This window comes from Oncorhynchus gorbuscha, linkage group LG24 (genome assembly GCF_021184085.1).
Source record: "Oncorhynchus gorbuscha isolate QuinsamMale2020 ecotype Even-year linkage group LG24, OgorEven_v1.0, whole genome shotgun sequence".
NCBI classification, from domain to species: domain Eukaryota; kingdom Metazoa; phylum Chordata; class Actinopteri; order Salmoniformes; family Salmonidae; genus Oncorhynchus; species Oncorhynchus gorbuscha.
The window spans coordinates 49043894-49068893 of record NC_060196.1 but is presented as its reverse complement, the minus strand read 5'-3'; the positions used below and the strand labels follow the sequence as shown (position 1 = coordinate 49068893).

The following is a 25000-nucleotide window of genomic DNA, read 5'->3' as shown; positions in this document are numbered from 1 at the left end:
AAAGAAAGAAAGAAAGAAAGAAAGAAAGAAAGAAAGAAAGAAAGAAAGAGAAAGCCTGACTGAAGGACGGGGGAAAGAAGAAGAACCCCCCCCACACACACACACACACACACACACAAACACGCACATACACTGTTAACACACAGTTGTTTATCAGAGTAGAGGATGTGCTGCTGTGTGGCTGGTTGCATATGAGCATATGCTGTGGTTAACCACTTTCTCTGTCCTTCTGTCTTCTGCTGCCTCCCTGCTCTACATGCTTCACTGCCAAAGCTGTAGCGGGCTAAAAAGCTACCGGTAAGTTAAAGCTGGACCACAAACATCAACAAGTAAAAAAATATATTTTTGTGTGAAGTTTCCAGAACTGTGGTTAGAACAGACTAACTTCCCTCAGTATTTACTGCACTCGTCAATGTGTCACTGGTACAGGGAGACTTGTCATATTATGCCCCTGTTGAATGTCTTAAAGGTTTGCAGGTGTTTTTTAAATTGATATTTTAGAACTGATAACCAATAGCAGGTGTCAGGCTTATTGTGTCTATGCTTTCCACAGCCTGAGGAAATGTATCTGATCATTTTACTGTTCACAGATGTACAATGTAATATGTTTCTATTTTTGTTTAAAAAACAATGGGATTTATAAACAAATCATCTGGGCTCCCGAAAGGACTGATCTCTATAATATATAAATAGCTTTTGGAAAGCGTATATTCTAAACTAACCATTAAAAAAATATGGTCCACAGATCTAAGTGAATCTGAACAATTCTTTAATGTGAACAGAATATAGATCCTCAAAATATGTTTTGCCCTGGCATCGTGTTTCCCAAACCATGCTAGGTTCAATTTATACAGTTTAAGTTTTTGTTTCTTTCTGGATTAAAAACTCAGACTGTCCTCATTTACCAACAATGGTTTTTATTTAATTTTTATTAAACAGTTTGAGTTTGCAGACTGTATTTACCAACTAAACTGCCCCAACTTCATTGTGTCCCCTAAATCAGGTAGGCACCTTCCTTATGATGTGTAAGTGCCCTGAGTTAATGCTTCTGGAACAAAGTTAAAACATTTATTTCGAAGTGCATGAATGTAAATATTCAATGCATTGCATCTACTTAATTACTTAACGGTGAATCTCTCAATCAATCATAGACAACTACTGCTGGCAGGCAGCACTGACAAAATATATATATATATATATATATATATATATTGGCTCTTCGATGGCATCACCTCACTCTCTCCCATTTAACCAGTGGATTCAGTTACAAATAGAAGTTATAACATTAGACTATTGACAGAGAAAATTAATGGTGCAAGTCAAGGAACATTTGAGGCCTGGACAAGTATACTTTGTAAAGAATAATCTCAGCTAAAGCCAACAAATACATATACAGTTGAAGTCAGAAGTTTACATACACTTAGGTTTTCCAACTTATTGTTGGAAAAATGACTTGTGTCATGCACAAAGTAAATGTCCTAACCGACTTTGCAAAACTATATTTTGTTAACAAGACATTTGTGGAGTGGTTGAGAAACAAGTTTTAATGATGCCAACCTATGTGTATGTAAACTTCCAACTTCAACTGTATTTTCATAATTTATACTTTTTAGCTTTCTTTGGATGGAGACATGTTGGATGGGTGGGGTTGGGGGAATGGGATTGGGAGATTGTTGGTGGAGGCTCACTTCCTTTTGGTTATTTTCCCTTACGTACTAAATCTATTATAACGTTTTAGCTCTGTGATGATCAAAATTATCAGTACTTTGTACACTGAACAAAAATATAAATTTAACATGCAACAATTTCAAAGATTTTACTGAGTTACAGTTCATATACGGAAATCAGTTCATTTAAATAAATTCATTAGGCCCTAATCTATGGATTTCACATGACTGGGAATACAGATATGCATCTGTTGGTTAAAGATACCTTAAAAAATGTAGGGGTGTGGATCAAAAAACCAGTCAGTATCTGGTGTGCACAGACTGTTTTCTCTGCTACTGCACGGCAAGCGGTACAGGAGCGCCAAATCGATGTCCAAGAGGCTTCTAAACAGCTTCTACCACCCAGATGATTTGCATTGCCACCCCCCCACCCTTTTCTACAGTGCTGCTACTCTCTGTTATTATCTATGCATAATCACTTGAATAAGTCTACCTACCATATTACCCCAATTACCTGGACTAACCGGTGCCCCCACACATTGACTCTGTACCGGTACCTCCTGTATATAACCCTCGCTGTTGTTATTTTACTGCTGCTCATTCATTATTTGTTACTTTTATTTCTAACTTTTTAAAGGTATTTTCTTAAAACTGCATTGTTGGTTCAGGGCTTGTAAGTAAGCATTTCACTGTAAGGTCTACCTACACCTGTTGCATTCGGGCATGTGACAAATAACATTTGATTTGATAGAGTTCATCAGGCTGTTGATTGTGTCCTGTGGAAGGTTGTACCACTCGTTATTCAATAGCTGTGCGAAGTTGCTGGATATTGGCAGAAACTGGAACACGCTGTCATACACGGCGATCCAGAGCATCCCACACATGCTCATTGGGTGACATGTCTGGTGAGTATGCAGGCCATGGAAGAACTGGCACATTTTCAGCTTTGTTTCAGAACATTAAATCATCTGGCAATTCAATTGCACACTCCCTCAAAACTTGAGACATCTGTGATATTGTGTTGTGTGACAAAACTTCACATTTTAGAGTGACCTTTTATTGTCCCAAGCACAAGGTGTAATGATAATGCTGTTTAATCAGCTTCTTGATTTACCACACCTGTCAGGTGGATGGTTTATGTTGGCAAATGAGAAATGTTGACTAACAGGGATGTAAACTAATTATGTGCACACAATTTGAGAGAAATAAAAAAAAATGTGCATATGGAACATTTCTAGGATCTTTTATTTCATCTCATGAAACATGGGACCAACACTTTACATGTTGCATTTTTATTTTTGTTCAGTGTATTTATGTACGGTACCTTCAAAAAAAGTTTACAGGTACATATATGTGGAAAATAACAAAAGGAAAATAATAAATGGAAACTGAATTAACTGAATATGAAATTATGTTAATTTGTATATTGTATCTCTAACCCCCACCACACTGAAAATAATTACAAAAATTACAATCATTATAATAATTTATTTGTTGTAATAATGGTGTTATAATTCCATAACATTCCCACTGGGGTCATGCATATATTATACTTTAAATATAAGTTTAACCTAACAACAGCTCTAGGATCAGATTACTCTACCTACAATCCTGACCTGAATCCTGCATTGGAGGGATGATAAATATCTGACCCTGTTTTCAGGGTCAACTACCTGAAGCTGAGGGTAATTGGCAAAGCCTGGTAGGTAAATAGCACCATCTGGTAGTGACCAGGAGTATGGCAGCGAGAAGGCAGAGAGATAGCTAACCACCGTTTTCAAACCCACCAAAGAAGAACTCAACAACAATGAGTACACTGCAGCAAAAATACTCCTAAATGCACAAACAACTCTTCTGGTAGCCACTATATACTGTCCACCCGCAACAACACCCTCCAAAAAAATTGATCGCTGCCCTTCTAGTCAACAACGGCCATACCATCATAATGGGAGATTTTAATGCCAAACACATTGACTTCAACTGTGATACTACAAATCACGCGGGAAGAGTATCGAGGGATATCCTCGACAACACAAACCTGGCCATCCTCAACACCAACGAGCCCACACACATCCATTCTTCAACCTCCATGGCAGAAATCCTTGATCTTGTCCTCTGCTCCCTGGACTTGGCTGCTAAACTCCTTAGCTTCTCCGTCAGTCATGACGTGGGAAGTGATCACCTTCCAGTCCTTGCCTCCTCTCTCCAACTCCAACAAGCACCTGAAAAACAACGATACAACTACAAGAAAGCAGACTGGGAAAAATACAGAAATTGCATTACCGACAAGATAACAAATATTGCAGTAACAACACAGAACCCCAAGGATTTGAACCAGCTGGCTGAGAGAATAGGGAGTATCCTCATCCAGGCCCGGGAAGAGACCATCTCACTTACCACCATCAGACCACCACAACAACAACTCCCACCACATATCCTCAGTCTCATCAATAAAAGAATGATCCGGAGAGACTTTATTAGAACAAGAGCACCCAACCTGAAAACAGAAGTTAATCGGTTTCAGAATCACATCAGACATCGACTCACACTACACAAACAGAAACCGTGGACGGCCTTTTATCACCATCTAGATGCAGACACCAACCCCCGGACTTCTGGCAAAAAATCTAAACAATTAACGGAGACAAAACCAATAATATCATACCTGTGCTAAAGTCTCAAAACCAACTCATCGAAGACAACGAAACAAAAGCAACATTATTCAGAAACCACCAACAAAATGTTCATTCTTGTTCCGACGATCCTCTCTTTGACAAAGACTGGAAAAACATTGTCGACGGAGAAATACAGAAAACAGTGTACACTTCAAATCCGACACCAGTAGACCATCCCCTCACCCGCCCTGTTACTATTGAAGAAATCAAAACTCACTTGAAAAAAACAAAGCACCTGGGGAAGACAACATTGACAGCACACTCATCAAACATGCACTTGATGAATACCTGCACCTCTTTTCTAACCTCTTCACATAATGTCTCACGGAAGGCTACTTTCCCCTACCTTGGAAATCTGCAGTTGTCACAATGATCCACAAACCTGGCAAAGACCCATACAACGTCACAAGTTATAGACCAATCAGCCTCCTCAGTCATGTCGGGAAGCTGTTTGAGAGAGCAGCCACACTGAGGAAATGGGCCTCCTTGGAATCCACCAAGCTGGCTTCGGGAAAACAAAATCAACCACCGATAACATTCTAAGACTGTCAGAGGACATCCTTCGGGAACTTCAAGAAAAAAATCACTTACCCTGGTGGTTTTCTTTGATATAGAAAAATCATTTGACAAGATGTGGCACAATGGGTTGTGTTACCGGCTTGCAGACTCCAATCTCAAACTACCACCTCCATCAGAAACATCATCACTAGCTTTCTCCACAATCATACAATTAAAGTGAAGGCTTCCACAGCAATATCTTCACCTTTTACCCCTAAAGCAGGTGTCCCACAGGGGGCAGTTCTAAGCCCACTACTTTTTCTACTCTATCAAATCAATCAAATTTTATTTATATAGCCCTTCGTACATCAGCTGATATCTCAAAGTGCTGTACAGAAACCCAGCCTAAAACCCAAAACAGCAAGCAATGCAGGTGTAGAAGCATGGTGGCTAGGAAAAACTCCCTAGAAAGGCCAAAACCTATGAAGAAACCTAGAAAGGAACCAGGCTATGTGGGGTGGCCAGTCCTCTTCTGGCTGTGCCGTGTGGAGATTATAACAGAACATGGCCAAGATGTTCAAATGTTCATAAATGACCAGCATGGTCGAATAATAACAAGGCAGAACAGTTGAAACTGGAGCAGCAGCACAGTCAGGTGGACTGGGGACAGCAAGGAGTCATCATGTCAGGTCGTCCTGGGGCACGGTCCTTGGGCTCAGGTCCTCAGAGAGAGAGAGAGAAAGAAAGAGAGAATTAGAGAGAGCATATGTGGGGTGGCCAGTCCTCTTCCGGCTGTGCCGGGTGGAGATTATAACAGAACATGGCTAAGATGTTCAAATGTTCATAAATGACCAGCATGGTCAAATAATAGTAAGGTAGAACAGTTGAAACTGGAGCAGCAGCATGGCCAGGTGGACTGGGGACAGCAAGGAGTCATCGTGTCAGGTAGTCCTGGGGCATGGTCCTAGGGCTCAGGTCAGTTGAAACTGGAGCAGCAGCATGGCCAGGTGGACTGGGGACAGCGAGGAGCCATCATGTCAGGTAGTCCTGGGGTATGGTCCTAGGGCTCAGGTCCTCCGAGAGAGAAAGAAAGAAGGAGAGAATTAGAGAACGCACACTTAGATTCACACAGGACACCGAATAGGACAGGAGAAGTACTCCAGATATAACAAACTGACCCTAGCCCCCCGACACAAACTACTGCAGCATAAATACTGGAGGCTGAGACAGGAGGGTTCAGGAGACACTGTGGCCCCATTCGAGGACACCCCCGGACAGGGCCAAACAGGAAGGATATAACCCCACCCACTTTGCCAAAGCACAGCCCGCACACCACTAGAGGGATATCTTCAACCACCAACTTACCATCCTGAGACAAGGCTGAGTATAGCCCACAAAGATCTACGCCACGGCACAACCCAAGGGGGGGGGGCAACCCAGACAGGATGACCACAACAGTGAATCAACCCACTCAGGTGACGCACCCCCTGCAGGGACGGCATGAGAGAGCCCCAGTAAGCCAGTGACTCAGCCCCTGTAATAGGGTTAGAGGCAGAGAATCCCAGTGGAAAGAGGGGAACTGGCCAGGCAGAGACAGCAAGGGCGGTTCGTTGCTCCAGAACCTACTCTACATATCAGATATTTATTACCCTCCACCCACCATAGGTCAAGTCTCGCAGTTTGCCGATGACCTCTGCTACTGGTCCAGCTCCAAATGTCCTCAACTTGCTGCAAAAAAACTCCAGAAGTCTATTGAAATGATCGAGACATGGTCTAACATGTGGCGAGTAAAATTTAACCCACAAAAGACCCAATGTGTCCTCTTCACAAGAAGCACCAGCAAAAAAAAACAGGAAACCCATAGATATCAAACTCTATGGTGAAACAATAAAAGTAGAAAAAGAAGCTAAATTCCTTGAAGTCACCTTCTAGAAGAACGTGCACTGGACAACCCATATAGCGAACATAGAAAGAGAGGGACGAAAAAGACTAAACCACCTAAATCAAATCAAATTTTATTTGTCACATACACATGGTTAGCAGATGTTAATGCGAGTGTAGCGAAATGCTTGTGCTTCTAGTTCCGACAATGCAGTGATAACCAACAAGTAATCTAACTAACAATTCCAAAACTACTGTCTTATACACAGTGTAAGGGGATAAAGAATATGTACATAAGGATATATGAATGAGTGATGGTACAGAGCAGCATACAGTAGATGGTATCGAGTACAGTATATACATATGAGATGAGTATGTAGACAAAGTAAACAAAGTGGCATAGTTAAAGTGGCTAGTGATACATGTAGTACATAAGGATGCAGTCGATGATGTAGAGTACAGTATATACGTATGCATATGAGATGAATAATGTAGGGTAAGTAACATTATATAAGGTAGCATTGTTTAAAGTGGCTAGTGATATATTTACATAATTTCCAATCAATTCCCATTATTAAAGTGGCTGGAGTTGGGTCAGTGTCAATGACAGTGTGTTGGCAGCAGCCACTCAATGTTAGTGGTGGCTGTTTAACAGTCTGATGGCCTTGAGATAGAAGCTGTTTTTCAGTCTCTCGGTCCCAGCTTTGATGCACCTGTACTGACCTCGCCTTCTGGATGATAGCAGGGTGAACAGGCAGTGGTTCGGGTGGTTGATGTCCTTGATGATCTTTATGGCCTTCCTGTAACATCGGGTGGTGTAGGTGTCCTGGAGGGCAGGTAGTTTGCCCCCGGTGATGCGTTGTGCAGACCTCACTACCCTCTGGAGAGCCTTACGGTTGAGGGCGGAGCAGTTGCCGTACCAGGCGGTGATACAGCCCGCCAGGATGCTCTCGATTGTGCATCTGTAGAAGTTTGTGAGTGCTTTTGGTGACAGGCCGAATTTCTTCAGCCTCCTGAGGTTGAAGAGGCGCTGCTGCGCCTTCTTCACGACGCTGTCAGTGTGAGTGGACCAATTCAGTTTGTCTGTGATGTGTATGCCGAGGAACTTAAAACTTGCTACCCTCTCCACTACTGTTCCATCGATGTGGATAGGGGGGTGTTCCCTCTGCTGTTTCCTGAAGTCCACAATCATCTCCTTAGTTTTGTTGATGTTGAGTGTGAGGTTATTTTCCTGACACCACACTCCGAGGGCCCTCACCTCCTCCCTGTAGGCCGTCTCGTCGTTGTTGGTAATCAAGCCTACCACTGTTGTGTCGTCCGCAAACTTGATGATTGAGTTGGAGGCGTGCGTGGCCACGCAGTCGTGGGTGAACAGGGAGTACAGGAGAGGGCTCAGAACGCACCCTTGTGGGGCCCCCGTGTTGAGGATCAGCAGGGAGGAGATGTTGTACCCTCACCACCTGGGGGCGACCCGTCAGGAAGTCCAGTACCCAGTTGCACAGGGCGGGGTTGTAAAAAATACAAAAACTTGTGTGTGTATGAAAGTGTGTAGATATATGTGAATGCACTCCTCAGTGCCCCCACCCCTCTCCTCCTGCACATTTGTGAGCTATAATTTTTATGAAGTTTTTAAAAACGTTTTTAAAAAAAATTAACACCACAAACTCATGTCGAGGAAAGAAAAAGGTGAAACTATTCTAGGCCTGTTCTGATACAAACCTTAGGGCATTTAGCCTCCGGGGATGCCTTGCTTGCCACACCCTCCTTCCTTGCGCCTGCCCTGCCCTGCCCTGCCCTGCCCTGCCCTGCCCTGCCCTGCCCTGCCCTGCCCTGCCCTGCCCTGCCCTGCCCTGCCCTGCCCTGCCCTGCCCTGCCCTGCCCTGCCCTGCCCTGCGTCTTCCACCAATCCATTTGTTTCTTATGGACAGAAAAGAGCAGAAGCGCTGAGTTGTTCGATCAGGTCCATTGTTGTTTACTGGCTGCAGTCGGACCCTTCTCTGCATGCCACTCTACCTGCTATGCATGAGCAATACCAATATGTGGCAGCTCGATTTATCCTCATCTCACTGATTTATATTTAATCAAATATGGAATTGATTGCCATTTCTGTCATATTGTGATTTTTTTAAAATAATGAAGCTGTAGCTGGATGGATACGTATAATTTTACTTTCCACACATTTTAAACAGCTACAATCTTGATCTTTGTGAAACTTACCTCATATCGCATCTCATAACAGAAACGCTTCTCATTTTTGTATCACACCATTGATTCACATCTGGGAGGGGGTTGTAAACTAAGTTCTCGATATCAGACGTCGTTATTTATCAATAAAAGTGTATACCATTAAATATTGTAAATCTTTAAAATATAGCCAACTGTTTTTAGAAAAGTTGTAACTAAATGACCCGTATAAACCATTATAGATCATAAAAACATTCGGAAAAACACCCTTTGTCTACGTTTTGAAACATCCCAATTAGGTTCAGCAAGTGCGTTGGGCGTGACTTTTTGAAAGTCATTAGTTTCAACTTTTTTTTTCGTGCACTTGAAGCGGGGAAAGTTTGCGCGGCAGTGTGTTTAATTTATTCTGTTTTAACGGTTTTAGAAATGGTGAGTATCTAGCTAAATCTGTGTTTTGGCAATGATCCAACCACAATACATATATATTCAATATGTTAGTGAACTAATTGCCCGGCCTCTACTACGTCTAGTGAACAGTTTTCTGATACGCGGATCAAGTTAGCGAACTGATATTTTTTCGCTGTCCAATTTCTCGCAAAAGCGAGTTAAAGTTCACTGACTTTAGCGAACTTGTAAGCTACAAGTGAAACATTTCTAGGTCATTATCTAAAATACTAACTAGCATGCTTGATTAAACCAGTTGATATGCCAGTTTATTACAAGGTTAAGCATGTTTATAGCTAAGTAGGTAGTTGACATGGCTAGCTACCAGCTCTGGTGATGGTGGGTGCCTCCTAGTCTAGCTAGCCAGGGCCCTGGCACTAAAATATACTCGTTCATAAGGCAGCTAGTTGATATGTGGAAGTTGTAGTAAGCACAGACTAATAAAAATGTCACGGGACTAATCCGTTTTTCTATTAAGTGGTTGGGAACTAGCTACCTAGCCGGGAACTGTCGGACAATGACAATATCCTGATTGCTGAAATATAAGTGGATTGTGCTCATGATTGTCAACGATTTCCCGCTTGCCTTTTTGAAATTATATTAGAGTGATTGAGTTTACCCAGGATATTAGCTATCTAGCGCCTTTCATCTGTGTCTGAGTTAGCTAGCTAGGTCAGTAGATTAATTTTATCTATCTTGATTGACGCCTACTCAGGTACTGGCCACAATGGATGCCTACAGTAGTTGGCTAATAACTTTCTGCCAACTTCTTCAGCAGGCTGTTGTGGTTGCTTATAGAAAACTGCCAGGCAAATTAACTAGTGACCAATTAAATATTTATTTTCTCTTTATTCCAGGATATTCAGAAACAGAGAGATGGATTCCAGACATCCCTAAATTTGAAGCTGTCAAATGGTTATATTTTACCTGAAGGTAGAATGACACCAAACACACTTTTTGTTGGAGGAATCGACATGAAGGTGAATAACTAACTGCTATAGTGTATATTATTGTCTTCTTTCTGCTGGCATTTCCATAAAATAAAAAAAGTATACTTGTATTGACTTTAATGATTATTTTTTTATTTACATTTTTTCAATTTTGATATTGACCCCTACACTGAGCTTGCAAGTAAGCATTTCACTGTACCGTTGACGCCTACTGTATCCTGTGCAAGTGAAAAATAAACTTTGATTTGATTACTTATTATGCAGAGCCTCCACATGGGAAGTTGCCTTGTCTATGATTAAGTGTGCTTTGGAGGGGATGAGAATGTTTCACTGGGATAGTCTGTTAATTTGGCCTGCTCACTGGAATTAAACTGATCCTAAACCAAAAATAATTCCCTAATGGATACAATAAAGTCAACATCTAACTTGCTCATATTGCCCTTTTTTTAGGTGGATGAGAATGAAATCCGGGACTTCTTTGCGAGATTTGGTGCAGTGAAGGAAGTGAAAATCATCACTTACCGCGGCGGCATCTGTAAAGGGTGAGTCCCAAATTAGTAGGCTTTAGTCAAGGCAATTGGATCCATTCAAATTAACCTGGCCTTATATGGAACAATGTCATTCTTTGTGTAGGTATGGATTTGTTTACTTCAATGAAGATGTCAACATACAAACCATCATTGACGTAAGAACCATTTATTTAACATAATGCATCTTAAATGGAGTCAAGTCTTTAAAATGTTGCCTTTATTCTAATCACAAACGAATGCGTTTCCTCTTCACCTTGTTTACTCTGCAGCAACAGATAAGTTTTAAAGGGCGGAAACTGAAGCTGGGTCCAGCAATCATGAAGGAAAGGAGCTCACGTGAGTTGCTTCACTTGTGTTCATTTTGTTAATCTGTGTGTTTGTAGTAGCTATTTGACCTTGTCTTTTGTACTCTATTGCCACTGCTGAAGTCTGGGTTGTGGCTAAACGTGTTCCAGGTCAACTACATTGCAGATGTTGCATAGCATCAACCAATTGTGGTGTGCCAGGTCATCGACTGCAGTCAGACATCAAAATTGCTCCATCAAATCATGTGGTTAGCTGACCACATCTAGGCATTGTGCGATCTGGCATTCTGTTTGTTTGCCCCGCCCAGGTTCCATGCCGTCTCACCTGGTTGGTCAGGTCCCCTGGATGAGCCCCTCCCAGTACATCTACTGCACCTGCTGCTCTCCTGTGGGCGTGGCTCAGCCCTCACCTGTACTCAACGGGGGCAATCCCTACATCCAGGTAAGGCCCTGTCATCACCCCAAAGCCACTGCCTATGTCCCAAATGACACCCTATTCCCTATATAGTACACTACTTTTGACCAGGTCCCAGGGTGCCTTTAAGAACACACTGTTGCAAGATGGTGCCAAAGAACATGGCTAATGTTTTACATTCTTCTAACAAATTGTTTTTTTGTGTGTTTTGTGTAACTTATTTTGTACATAATGTTGTTGCTACTGTCTCTTATGACCGAAAATAACTTCTGGACATCAGAACAGTGATTACTCACCTTGGACTGGAAGAAACTTCTTCCTTTAACGAGTCCGACGAAAAGTATATACTGCTTTCACTGGAACAGGCCCAGATCCCCGTCATTTGCTTGAATATAAGATGCAGGAAAAGGGGCCGCAGATAGGGCTGCTTTCTGAGAATCAGTAGGTGAGCGAGTAAACTCCCACTGCACGTTAGCAAGAACAACGGATGGCAATCATTGGAAAATGAAATTGATGGCCTACGATTAAGATTATCCTACCAACGGGACATTAAAAACAGTAATATCATGTTTTGCCGAGATGTTGCTGAATGATGATACGGATAATATATAGCTGGCGGGCTTTTCTATGCACCGACAGAACAGAGAAGCTACGTCTGGTAAGACGAGGGGTGGGGGTGTGTGTCTTTGTCAATAACAGCTAGTCCGAGATGTCTAATATTAAGGAAGTCTCAAGGTATTGCTCGCCTGAGGTAAAGTACCTTATAATAAGCTGTAGACCACACTATCTACCAAGAGTTCTCATCTATATTATTTGTAGCCGTCTACTTACCACCACAAAACAAAGCTGGCACTAAAACCGATCTCAACCAACTCTATAAGGCCATAAGCAAAGAACATGCTCACCCAGATGGTGCTCCTAGTGGCTGTGGACCTTAATGCAGACAAACTTAAATAAGTTTCACCAAATGTTTACCAGCATGTCACATGTGCAACCAGAGGGGGAAAAAAATCCGAAACCACCTTTTCTCCACACAGAGATGCATACAAAGCTCTCCCCCGCCCTCCATTTGGCAAATCTGACCATAATTCGATCCTCCTGATTCCTGCTTACAAGCAAAAACTAAAGCAGGAAGTACCAGTGACCCCCCTCAATACAGAAGTGGTCAGATGACGCGGATGCTACACTACAGAACTTTTGCAAGCTACGACTGGAATATGTTCCAGGATTCATCCAATGGCATTGAAGAGTACACCACCTCACATGCTGACCAGACATGTCGCGTGTGCGAGCGTTGCAAAATAAATGTAGAAATCCATGTTATTCAATTATTGCACCAACACTGCTCTCACGCGCCAACAAGCGTCTGCGATGCCAAGGGCTAAAATAGAAGTCATCCCTATTTCTGAAGCAGATTGCACTGAAAGTCCTGCCTCTCCAATCTCCTCATTGGTTTATAGAAGCAGGTACCCACGTGTCATCCCCTCATTGGTTATGCCCACGTGGGTGATTGAAAGACTAAATGTTTTGCCGGTTGTCGTGATAAAAGTGTAGATGCCAATCACCATATAAATTCAAACATGAAAAAGCCTGGAAGGAGAAGAGATGACTAGAAACTATTTGGTTGGCCGTGTTATGTGTGGATTAATTGTCGGAGTAGAAGACCTTGTGCATTTCAGGTAAAATAACAACTCAATGTTTATATCCCAGGACAAATTAGCTAGCAACAGCAAGCTAGCTAAATAGGACAAATGGCTAACTAGCTAAATTGCCATACATGTTTAATGCTTTTCGACCTATCCCCAAATGAATGTAATTGGTTCAGAGTTTGTTTTGATATTTTAACCTGCGTGTCGTAATCGCATTTGGTGTAGGGGAACAAAATACATTTATGATAGCGCATGCGCACAGCCGGTTTGGGTTCCATGTCAGTCTTCGGCTTCATCAATAAGTGCATCGTCGACATCGTCCCCACAGTGACCGTACGTACATATCCCAACCAGAAGTCATGGATTACAGGCAACATCCGCATCAAGCTAAAAGTTAAAGCTGCCGCTTTCAAGGAGTGGGAGAATAATCTGGACGCTTTTAAGAAATCCCACTATGCCCTCAGGATTAAGGATTAAGATTGAATCATACTACACAGGCTCTGACACTTGTCAGATGTGGCAGGACTTGAAAACTATTACAGACTACCAAGGGAAATCCACACACGAGCTGCCCAGTGACGCGAGCCTACCAGACAAGCTAAATACCTTCTATGCTCGCTTCGAGGCAAGCAACACTGAAGCATGCACGAGAGCACCAGCTGTTCTGGATAACTGTGTGATAACGCTCTCGGTAGCAGACGTGAAAACCTTTTAAACAGGTCAACATTAAGAAAGCTGCTGGGCCAGATGGATTACCAGGATGTGTACTCAAGGCATGTGCGGCCGAACTGTCAAGTGTCTTCACTGACATTTTCAACCTCTCCTTGAACGAGTCAGTAATGCCTACATGTTTCAAGCAGACCACCATAGTCCCTGTGCCCAAGGAGGCGAAGGTAACCTGCCTAAATGATTACCGTAGCTCTCACGTCGGTAGCCATGAAGTGCTATGAAAGGCTGGTCATGGCTCACATCAACAGCATCCTCCCGGATACCGTAGACCCACTCCAATTTGCATACCACCCCAACAGATCCACAGATGACAATCTCACGCCACATTGCCCTTTCCCACCTGGACAAAAGGAACACCTATGTGAGAATGCTATTCATTGACTACAGCTCAGCATTCAACACCAACAAAGCTCATCACTAAGCTAAGAACTCTGGGACTAAACACCTCCCTCAGCAACTGGATCCTGGACTTCCTGACAGGCCGCCCCCAGGTGGTAAGGGTAGGCAACAACACATCTGCCACACTGATCCTCAATACTGGGTCCTCTCAGGGGTGTGTACTTAGTCCCCTCCTGTACTCTCTGTTCACCCACAACTGCGTGGCCAAACACGACTCCAACACCGTTAAGTTTGCTGATGACACCGACAATGACGAGACGGCCTATAGGGAGGAGGTCAGAGAACTGGCAGTGTGGTGCCAGGACACCAACCTCTCCCTCAAAAGGTGGGCCGTACAGGCCCCCATTAACATCGAGGCTGTAGTGGAGCAGGTCAAGAGTTTTTCAAGTTTCTTGGTGTCCACATACACAACAAACTATCATTGTCCAAACATGCAAAGACAGTTGTGAAGAGGGCAGGACAAAACTTTTTCCCCTTCAGGAGACTGAAAAGATTTGGCGTGGGTCCCCAGATCCTCAAAAGGTTCAACAGCAGCACCATCGAGAGCATCCTTACCGGTTGCATCACCGCCTGGTATGGCAACTGCTCGGGATCTGACCGTAAGATGCTACAGAGGGTAGTGTGTACGGCCCAGTTCATCACTGTGGCCAAGCTTCCTGCCATCCAGGACCTACAGTTGAAGTCGGAAGTTTACATACACCTTAGCCAACTACATTTAAACTCAGTTTTTCATAATTGCTGACATTTAATCCTAGTAAACATTCCCTGTTTTAGGTCAGTTAGGATCACCACTTTATTTTAAGAACGTGAAATGTCAGAATAATAGTAGAGTGATTTATTTCAGATTTTTATTTCTTTCATCACATTCCCAGTGGGTCAGAAGTTGACATACACTCAATTAGTAGTTGGTAGCATTGCCTTTTAAATTGTTTAACTTGGGTCAAACGTTTTGAGGAGCCTTCCACAAGCTTCCCACAATAAGTTGGGTGAATTATGGCCCATTCCTCCTGACAGAGCTGGTGTAACTAAGTCAGATTTGTAGGCCTCCTTGTTCGCACACACTTTTTCAGTTCTGCCCACAAATGATCTATAGGATTGAGGTCAGGGCTTTGTGATGGCCACTCCAATACCATGACTTTGTTGTCCTTAAGCCATTTCACCACAACTTTTGGAAGTATGCATGGACAGGCAAGCTTCTAAAGCTTTGCCTGTCCATTTGGAAGACCCATTTGCGACCAAGCTTTAACTTCCTGACTGATGTCTTGAGGTGTTGCTTCAATATGGGGTGGCAGGGTATCCTAGTGGTTAGAGTGTTGGGTTAGTCACCGAAAGGTTGCAAGTTCAAATCCCTGAGCTGACAAGGTACAAATCTGTCGTTCTGCCCCTGAACAGGCAGTTAAACCACTGTTCCTAGGCCGTCATTGAAAGTAAGAATTTGTTCTTAACTGTCTTGCCTAGATAAATAAAGATAAAATAAAATAAAAATATTTCCACAATTTTCCATCCTCATGATGCCATATATTTTGTGAAGTGCACCAGTCTCTCATGATGCTGCCACCCCCTTGCCTCACGGTTGGGATGGTGTTCTTCTGCTTGCAAGCATCCCCTTTTTTTATAAACAGAACAATGGTTATTATGGCCAAACAGTTCTATTTTGTTTAATCAGACCAGAGGACATTTATTCAAAAAGCACTGTCCCCATGTGCAGTTGCAACCCGTAGTCTGGCTTTTTTTATGGCGGTTTTGGACCAGTGGCTTCTTCCTTGCTGAGCGGCCTTTCAGGTTATGTCGATATAGGACTTGTTTTACTGTGGATATAGATACTTTTGTACCTGTTTCCTCCAGCATCTCCACAAGGTCCTCCTTTGCTGTTGTTCTGGGATTGATTTGCACTTTTCGCACCAAAGTAGGTTCATCTCTAGGAGACAGAACGCGTCTCCTTCCTGAGCAGTATCTAGTCTGCGTGGTCTCATGGTGTTTATACTTGCGTACTATTGTTTGTACAGATGAACATGGTACCTTAAGGCGTTTGGAAATTCCTCTCAAGGATGAACCAGACTTGTGGAGGTCTACACATTTTTTTCCTCAGGTCTTGGCTGATTTCTTTTGATTTTCCCATGATGTCAAGCAAAGAGGCACTGAGTTTGAACGTAGGCCTTGAAATACATTTACAGATATACTTCCAATTGACTAAAATGGTGTCAATTAGCCTGTCAGAAGGTTCTAAAGCCTTGACATAATTTTCTGGATTTTTCCAAGCTGTTTAAAAGGCACAGTCAACTTAGTCTATGTATGTCACTTCACCTTCACCTACATGTCCAAATTACCTCAACTAACCTGTACACTGCACACTGACTCAGCACCGGTACCCACTGGAATTGTGATACAGTGAAATGATCGGTCTCAACAATTTTTGGGAAAATTACTTCATGCACAAAGTAGATGTCCTAACCGACTTGCCAAAACTATAGTTTGTTAACAAGACATTTGTGGAGTGGTTGAAAAACAAGTTTAATGTCTCCAACCGAAGTGTATGTGAACTTCCCACTTCAACTGTATATAATAGGCGGTATCAGTGGAAAGCCCATAAAATTGTCAGACTCCAGTCACCCAAGTTATAGTCTGTTTACTCTGCTACTGCACGGCAAGCTGTATCGGAGCACCAAGTCTAGGACCAAAGGCTCCTCAACAGCTTCTATCCCCAAGTTATAAGACTGCTGAACAATTAATCAAATCTCCCCTGGACCATTTACTTTGACCCCCCCCCTCCCTTTTGCACAGTGCTGCTGCTCGTTGTATATTATATATATATATATGCCATTTAGCAGACGCTTTTATCCAAAGCGACTTACAGTCATGTGTGCATACATTCTATGTATGGGTGGTCCCGGGAATCGAACCCACTACCCTGGCGTTACAAGCGCCATGCTCTACCAACTGAGCTACAGAAGGACCATCTATGCATAGTCACTTCACCCTCACCTACATGTCCAAATTACCACAACTAACCTGTTCTTATTGTGGTACTTCGTATTTCTTTTTGACTTTAGTCTATTTGGTAAATATTCTTAACTGTTCTTGAACTGCACTGTTGATTAAGGGCTTGTAAGTTCGCATTTCACTAAGTTTGATTTGAAGATGGGCTTGGATCAGTAAACACTTTTGGACTAATAGTGGTCCCAAAAGTGCATCTGCCCACCATGTTCAGTAGGCAAACACTGGACGTTGCAAATAGAAATGTCCTGAATAGAGCTGATGGGATTCCTTATTCTAGATGTCAGAGGCATGTTTTTTTCCTACATAACATTCCACTAAGCTGTGCTCTGCTAAACATTTCCCAAGCAAACTACACAAGTGCTCCTAAAATTACACCAGATTGACAGTTGACCATCTTATATCTTACACTGAGGCAATATAGATATTATAGTATTGGTTTTTCCCTCTTTTCTCAGCCTTACTCGTATAATGGCCTTCAAGGAGTCATGATGCCACAGATGCCCATGAGCTACTCACAAACCGCCTACGCGTACCAGGTAAACACACACTTGTACAGGCAAAGAACCTATTAATAAAACCACTTTATTGTCCTCAGGAGAAAACACGCAATACAACATGACACATTGAGTATCAACAATATAATATACTAAACTAATATACATGTGTGAAATGCTAGATGCCTAGACCACCTACATACATCTGACATGCTGTAACATAGCATGATAGACAGTCCAACCTGCTCCACATCCTCCATATTCCCAGTGGAGGAATAAAAGGATGCTTATGTGTTCTTGTATGTCTGACCTTTGACCCCCTGCTCCTCCCCCAGTACGCCTCACCACACTGGACCGGGGAGCAGAGGACACGGCTTGTCAACCAGGTGACACTCACATCTTCTGAATGACTCTATACCTTTTGGTTACTGTTAAGAATGCATTACCAGATATGTAATTGTATTTGAACTGATTGGAATGTTTGTACCGTCTGTATTGTTGGCTGGTCAAGTAATGGCCACTGGGTGGCAGTGTTTGGTAAAGCTTATATTGTCGTTTTTGTGTGAGTCCTTTTGAGCTCAAACAGTACCATCCGCCAGTCTGTATCAGTAATTCATGTGTAGGCTAAGGATAACAGATTTTCTTCAAGGGTGTTTTTGCTGTAATAGCTCCTGTGTTAAGGTTCACTGTGGTTGTTTCAGCTGGCTCATTATTTGATGTGATGTGGTGTACCGTTTCCAGAACTTTGTGGACTGTGGAGTCCAGACTCTGCTGACTCTGCTGTAGCCCACTGACCCTCCTGTACCAGGTGAGCGCATACACACACACCCTGACCCTCCCAGTGTACCAGGTGAACACACACACCCTGACACTCCCAGTGTACCAGGGGAACACACACACCCTGACCCTCCCGCTAGGGCTGTCCACGACAAAAGAAAACCTTGGTCGACCGAGTCGTCCTGTTCTTTTGATCAATCGATTGGTCTTTTCTAAACTTATTTTTCCATATAGACAAACACCCTATGTGTTTGAATAAAACCAACTACATATGCAACTAGATTGACTGAAGCTTTAAGCACACTGTTTGATTAAATAATTATGACACACAAATTACTCAGAGCCCAATGATTACGCTGTTTAAAAAGAGGGACTGCGTGACTGGCGCACGTTGTCTCGCTCTCCTCCCTACTGCAGTGAAAAGGCACCACAGCAAGTGTTTATTGCGCTCTCCGTGTTGAAGCTGCTACATCATTTCAGCCATTTAGTTTCTTGTTTCTGACTGAAAAGGCACTGCTAGACTCGTCACTACAGACCCTGGTTTGAAATCTGGGTTTATCAAAACCGGCCATGATTGGGAGTCTCATAGGGCGGTGTAAAATTGGCCCAGCGTCGTCTGTGTTGGGGGAGGGTTTGGCTGGGGTAGGCCGTAATTGTAAAATAAGAATTTGTTCTTAACAGACTTGCCTTGTTAAATAAAGGTTTTTAAATAAATAAATAAACAATGGGACTGACCTATAGCCTATCATTATCACATCAATAAATTGGCTATAATAAACTCTCAACACAGTAACACGTGACAGCAAAATGGATGCAGAGGACGTGAAAAATAAACTGGATATGGGCGAATGTTTACTGGTTGCTTGGGAAAGGGGAAGTCAGATCTGTGGAAGACATTTGACTTAGTTGTGAAAACTACTGGAGATAAAGAAAAAGGAGGGTATAGGATGGAGGTTGACAGATTATGATTTTTCAAAACTGATTAATCAGCCATTTTTATATATGAAATAATGACAATTACAACAATACTGAATGAACAATGAACACTTATTTTAACTTAATATAATACATCAATAAAATATATTTGGTCTCAAATAAATAATGAAACATGCTCAATTTGGTTTAAAAAATGCATAAACTGTGTTGGAGAAGAAAGTAAAAGTGCAATATGTGCCATGTAAAAAAGCTAACGTTTAAGTTCTTTGCTCAGAACATATGAAAGCTGGTGGTTCAATATTCCCAGTAAAGAAATATTAGGTTGCTGTTATCATAGGAATTATGACGCGTCGACTATTTCTTTTTATGCCATTTGTATTTCATATACCTTTGACTATTGGATGTTCTAATAGGCACTTTAGGCTGGCAATATTAATCTCAGGAGTTGATAGGCTTGAAGTCATAAACAGCGCTATGATCAAGAATTGCTAAGAACTGCTGGCAAATGCAGTAAAGAGTGAATGAATGCTTACGAGCCTGCTGTTGCCTATCACCGCTCAGACTGTTCTATCAAATCATATGCTTAATTCTAATATAATAAACACACAGATACGAATGAGCCTTAGGTCATTAATATGGTCAAATCCGGAAACTATAATTTCGAAACAAAACATTTATTCTTTCGGGGAAATACGCAACCTTTCTGTATTTTATCAAACGGATGGCAACCTTAAGTCTAAATATTGCTGTACATTGCACAACCTTCAACCTTATGTCATAATTATGTAAAATTCTGGCAAATTAGTTTGCAATGAGGCAGGCAGCACAAACTGTTTAATATACTCTGACTCTGTGCAATGAACGCAAGAGAAGTGACACAATTTCCCTAGTTAATATTGCCTGCTAACATGAATTTATTTTAACTAAATATGCAGGTTAAAAAAATATACTTCTGTGTATTGATTTTAAGGCAAAAGATGTTTATGGTTAGGTATATTCGTGCAACGATTGTGCTCTTTTCGCAAATGCGCTTTTGTTAAATCATCACCCATTTGGCGAAGTAGGCTGTGATTCGATGATAAATTAACAGGCACCGCATTGATTATATGCAATGCAGGACAAGCTAGTTTACTACATAGTTGATGCTATTACTAGGTTAACTAGTGATTATGTGAAAATAAATTTAATGCTAGCAACTTACTTTGGCTCCTTGCTGCACTTGCGTAACATGTGGTCAGCCTGCCACGCAGTTTCCTCGGAATGCAATGTAATCGGCCATAATCGGCGTCCAAAAATGCCGATTACCGATTTGTTATTAAACCTTGAAATCAAGGCTGTTATACAAAGCGTACTAATGATAACAACATGACTTAATATTATGATCATAATAATAATTGTAATAATAATAAGGAGATCACGTTAAACGAGGGTGTATGAGCGAGAGCTGCGTGTATATTGTGTGTGACCAACAGGTGCTGTTTTACAATATTTTTCTGCCTGGTATTGAACAGCGTAAACAATAAATAAGTAATATCAGTATATTCTAACTGATTTCGTTTATTTTTTCAAGCCTTTATTACAGCATAGCAAAGATTTAATAACAGACAAATCTGTTAAATTGCTTTATCCTGCATTTTGCCGTTGCATGAGGCTTGGTGCTCATGGAATCAGTAAGCTCTTAAACAAACAGACAACAGAAGCAAGATCTGTTTTTATTTCTGTAGATGTATATGAATGATTTATAAAGCCAGGCACATTTTAAGTTGGGCTATTAATTATAGACCTAATGAAGTTGGTTTCCTCTCCTCCATTTTCTTAGATAATTAGGTTGCTGCTTCTCTGCTGCTACTGCCTCTGTCACATTGTTCTCAATCCCAATGTGCTGGTTAACTTTGCTAATATTCATTTAGCATATACACCCCCCCCCTGCTGTACCAGGTGCTCATACATACACTGACCCTCTCACTGAACCAGGTGCTCATACACACACTGATCCCCTGTACCAGGTGCTCATACACACACACACTGACCTCCTGTACCAGGTGCTCATACACACACTGACCTCCTGTACCAGGTGCTCATACACACACTGACCCACTGTACCAGGTGCTCATACACACACTGACCCACTGTACCAGGTGCTCATACACACACTGACCCACTGTACCAGGTGCTCATACACACACTGACCCACTGTACCAGGTGCTCATACACACACTGACCCACTGTACCAGGTGCTCATACACACACTGACCCTCCCCCACTATACCAGGTGCTCATACACAGACCTCTCGCTGTTTTAGCTCTTTCTATAAGTCTTTCCTTTCTCCTCTATGGTCTCTGACCATCTCTTCATTGTTCTTACAACTCTTCTCTGTTCTCTACCTCCAGTTTGCAGTGATTTCTTCTCATAAAGATATTAGTATTTAGTGATTGTTAAGTGCTAATTTGAACGCTCCAAGTTAATTGTCTGCAGTTCTTTTTTTAAAGAAACATTGTCTGTCTGTTATAGATGAATCTGTCCATCCTGAAGAACCTTCTATCCTCTTGTCAGACTGGCCAGTCCTAGTATCTCAATTTGTCTTCCCGCGATTCCTCGCTTCTTTCTCAACTGTATTGGAGGAGATGGACCCAAGGTCATTCTGAATGCAATTTGAGGAGAGAGAATGTGAGGAATTGAGAAAAGACCAATTGAGATACTAGAACTGTCCACACAATCTGACAACTAAAGGAAAGAATCGCCTAGTTCTCAACCCATAGGCTTGGATGGTCAGAGGAGAGGGACCTCTGACCGTCTCATCCAATGAATCTTGAGAAGGCGAGAGGATGTGAGAAATTGCCCCATAATCCTAGCTGATTGTTGGCTGAATGCTTGTCTGTTTTCTGTCCACCACAGGGGGTGATGTGTGCCAGTCTGCACTGCGACAAGATGACGTCCTGGCCTTTGGAGTGCTAGAAGCAACAAACTTAAACTATACATTACTAGGATGCTTTCTCTCCCTGATATCCCTCGCTCGCTTTGAGACCCATTTTAACACACCGACCGTGGCGGCTAAACACTTGCACCTGATGAGCGTGGTCACTGACTGTGCTCCATGATTGGCTTTGCTAGGACCACGGTCCTGGGGTTTGGACCGCTTTTAAACCACCTCAACCACTGTCACGCAGGGAAGAGAGGAAGTAATTTTGGTGCCTCGGCATTTTCATAACACAAGGCAATGTGTGGTGTCACTTTTTTTCCTTTTTTTTTAGTTTGTGGTTTTTGTTGGGTTTTTTGATTGTCCCAAACCAAAAGACTTTTACGCTCACCTGTGCATATTTATATTTTATTTTGTACTGTTTATGTTGAAATTATTTTAATGTCGGTTTGTTTGGGTTTAAGCTTTTAGCGGGGCCTCTGTACATAGATTTGTAATACAGTAAATTCATCTTTAGAATAGTGAGATCGATTAACTTTCCCTTTATTAATTCACGTTCCATCCTCATACTGCTTCAATTTAAGATAAACTAGTGCGTTGAATTATTATGAGGGCAGCATTGGGCACAACACTAACACATATTTCAGGTACTATTTTTTTTGTTCCTGTCTTAATAAGCTACTTTAGTCACCATTTTGTTTTCCATCACTGTATTCCAAGTGCCTGCCTGCTTTTCTGTTATGAGGGATTTATTTTGAATTGAGATGCACTGGTATCTCGAGTGTTGCTGTTTCCAAAGTTATGGATCCTTTTATTGTGGCACTGGTCAATGTTTCTTAGGTTATGTCCCAAATGGCACCCTGTTCCCTATTTAGTGCACTACTTTTGACTAGGGTCCTGATCAAAATTAGTGAACTATATAGGGTGCCATTTGGGGAGTTGACTTGGACTGTTCCAGCTCTTCCAAGAGGAAAATCACTGCGTCAATTTCCCATGAAGGTGTTGATAAACTACTTTTATAATGCAGCCTGGGTCGGGAAATCTTTTTTTAAATTTTAATTCACTCAAATTAAGGACATAACTAAAAGCAATGTGTTCCATCACTACAGTTTGAAGTTCACTTTATTGAGAGAAATTGTTGCACTGATTTTGTGTTTAAGAAGAGTTTTTCTTTTTTCGAGATGGTGTCATTTTGATTTCATGAATGAAAAACCCTGATGTAATGACGTTTCAGGCCAATGGGTTAAATGGGATAACATTTGGATACATGGGGTCATGGGTGGGATTTCATATCCGTAACATCCAGCGGTTTGCCCAGGTGTATGTGGACGTAAGGTTTTGCCTGCCCTGGATAACCTCTTCTAAATGTACCCTCGGGCATGCATAGTTGTACCTTGTCATGGATCTCTTGGTTTAGTTTTCTTTGTCAATTCTCCTGCTATGACCCATGCTATTCGGTACCCAAAGTTGTTTAAAATGGCATCCTATTGCTTATAGTGCACTACTTCTCTGGTCGAAAGTAACATTTGGGATGTAACCTAGCCATTGATCTTAAAGGAATCTAATCATGTTGATGGGAATATGATGGTTAGAGCTTTTCTAGATCACTGTACTGGTTTAAGTTGGGTTCTTGTTGAGGTGTTCTTGTTGAGGTGTTCATGTTAACAATTTAAGGTTTGGATTTGGTTTAAAAAATATATATATATATATATATATTATACAAATAAATTTGAATGAAGTAATCACACACTCGTACTTTACTGAAAGCTGTAATTGTTTCTTGACCGTTGTACTGTATACCATCAGTCCAATTTTCAAGTGGACATTTCTCCCCCAGTTTCAATCCATGACCCTTGGAGTGTTATTTCCCAGATGAGTACACTGTTTCTGAAGTATTTTTCTGTCTACTGTTGGGCAGAAGTGCTCCTGTCTTCACTGTGGACTGGTTGCCATCTGAAATTGGTTGTTGGTCAAGACCCAGAGTGTGATCCAAAGTCCTACGATTCCTTTATGGTCAAAGCTAAATTGAAGTATGAAGCTGAACCTGAACCTAACTTAAGTCAGCTTTGGGGAAGGTACGTGGTTTGATCTATTCCACAATTTGTGACCCGGGGTGGTTTTGTTAGTGCACACCTAGCAAAATGCATTGCAACATAAAATAGCATTTCTTATTGGGTAAATTCAGCTTAGTCCTTCCCTGATTTGGCATACACTCCAAACGTGGCTGCTGGTTGGTCACAGCTGCTTTTCTGTCAAGGCAAATCAGACTCTTCTGGTCACAGACCATTTTGTCAGACAGCAGTATGCTGGTGTACTTACCTATGCTCCCTGGGGGGCCTGCCCCCTTCAGACAGGCTGCTCTGAATTATGGAGTGGTCTGATAGGCTTTATGAAATATGAATTTATAACGGCGATCCACGCCTAACACAAACCTCGCACAACTTCCATACAAATCCATCAACACGCTTTGAGTCTGTCAACATCAACTTTTCTGTCCATGACTGACTGACTGAACACAATGTCCCACAAACTCAATTTCCATACAGACATAG

General features: G+C 42.0%; 1 protein-coding gene across 2 annotated transcripts; it reads left to right on the top strand.

Moving 5' to 3' along the window:
- The first annotated feature begins 36 nt into the window (after positions 1 to 36).
- LOC124012961 (deleted in azoospermia-like) lies at positions 37 to 24195 on the top strand. Of its 2 annotated transcripts, none has more exons than XM_046327060.1 (10): positions 37 to 297; positions 10207 to 10329; positions 10750 to 10841; positions 10933 to 10984; positions 11099 to 11165; positions 11443 to 11576; positions 17779 to 17859; positions 18153 to 18203; positions 18559 to 18625; positions 22427 to 24195. In XM_046327060.1, the coding sequence occupies exons 2-9, from the start codon at positions 10288 to 10290 to the stop codon at positions 18601 to 18603; spliced, it is 564 nt and encodes a 187-aa protein (XP_046183016.1). In that variant the 5' UTR covers positions 37 to 297; positions 10207 to 10287; the 3' UTR covers positions 18604 to 18625; positions 22427 to 24195. The 2 variants fall into 2 exon arrangements, with proteins under 2 accessions (XP_046183016.1, XP_046183015.1); XM_046327059.1 differs by lacking the exon at positions 37 to 297 and adding an exon at positions 9185 to 9334.
- Positions 24196 to 25000: the final 805 nt, after the last annotated feature.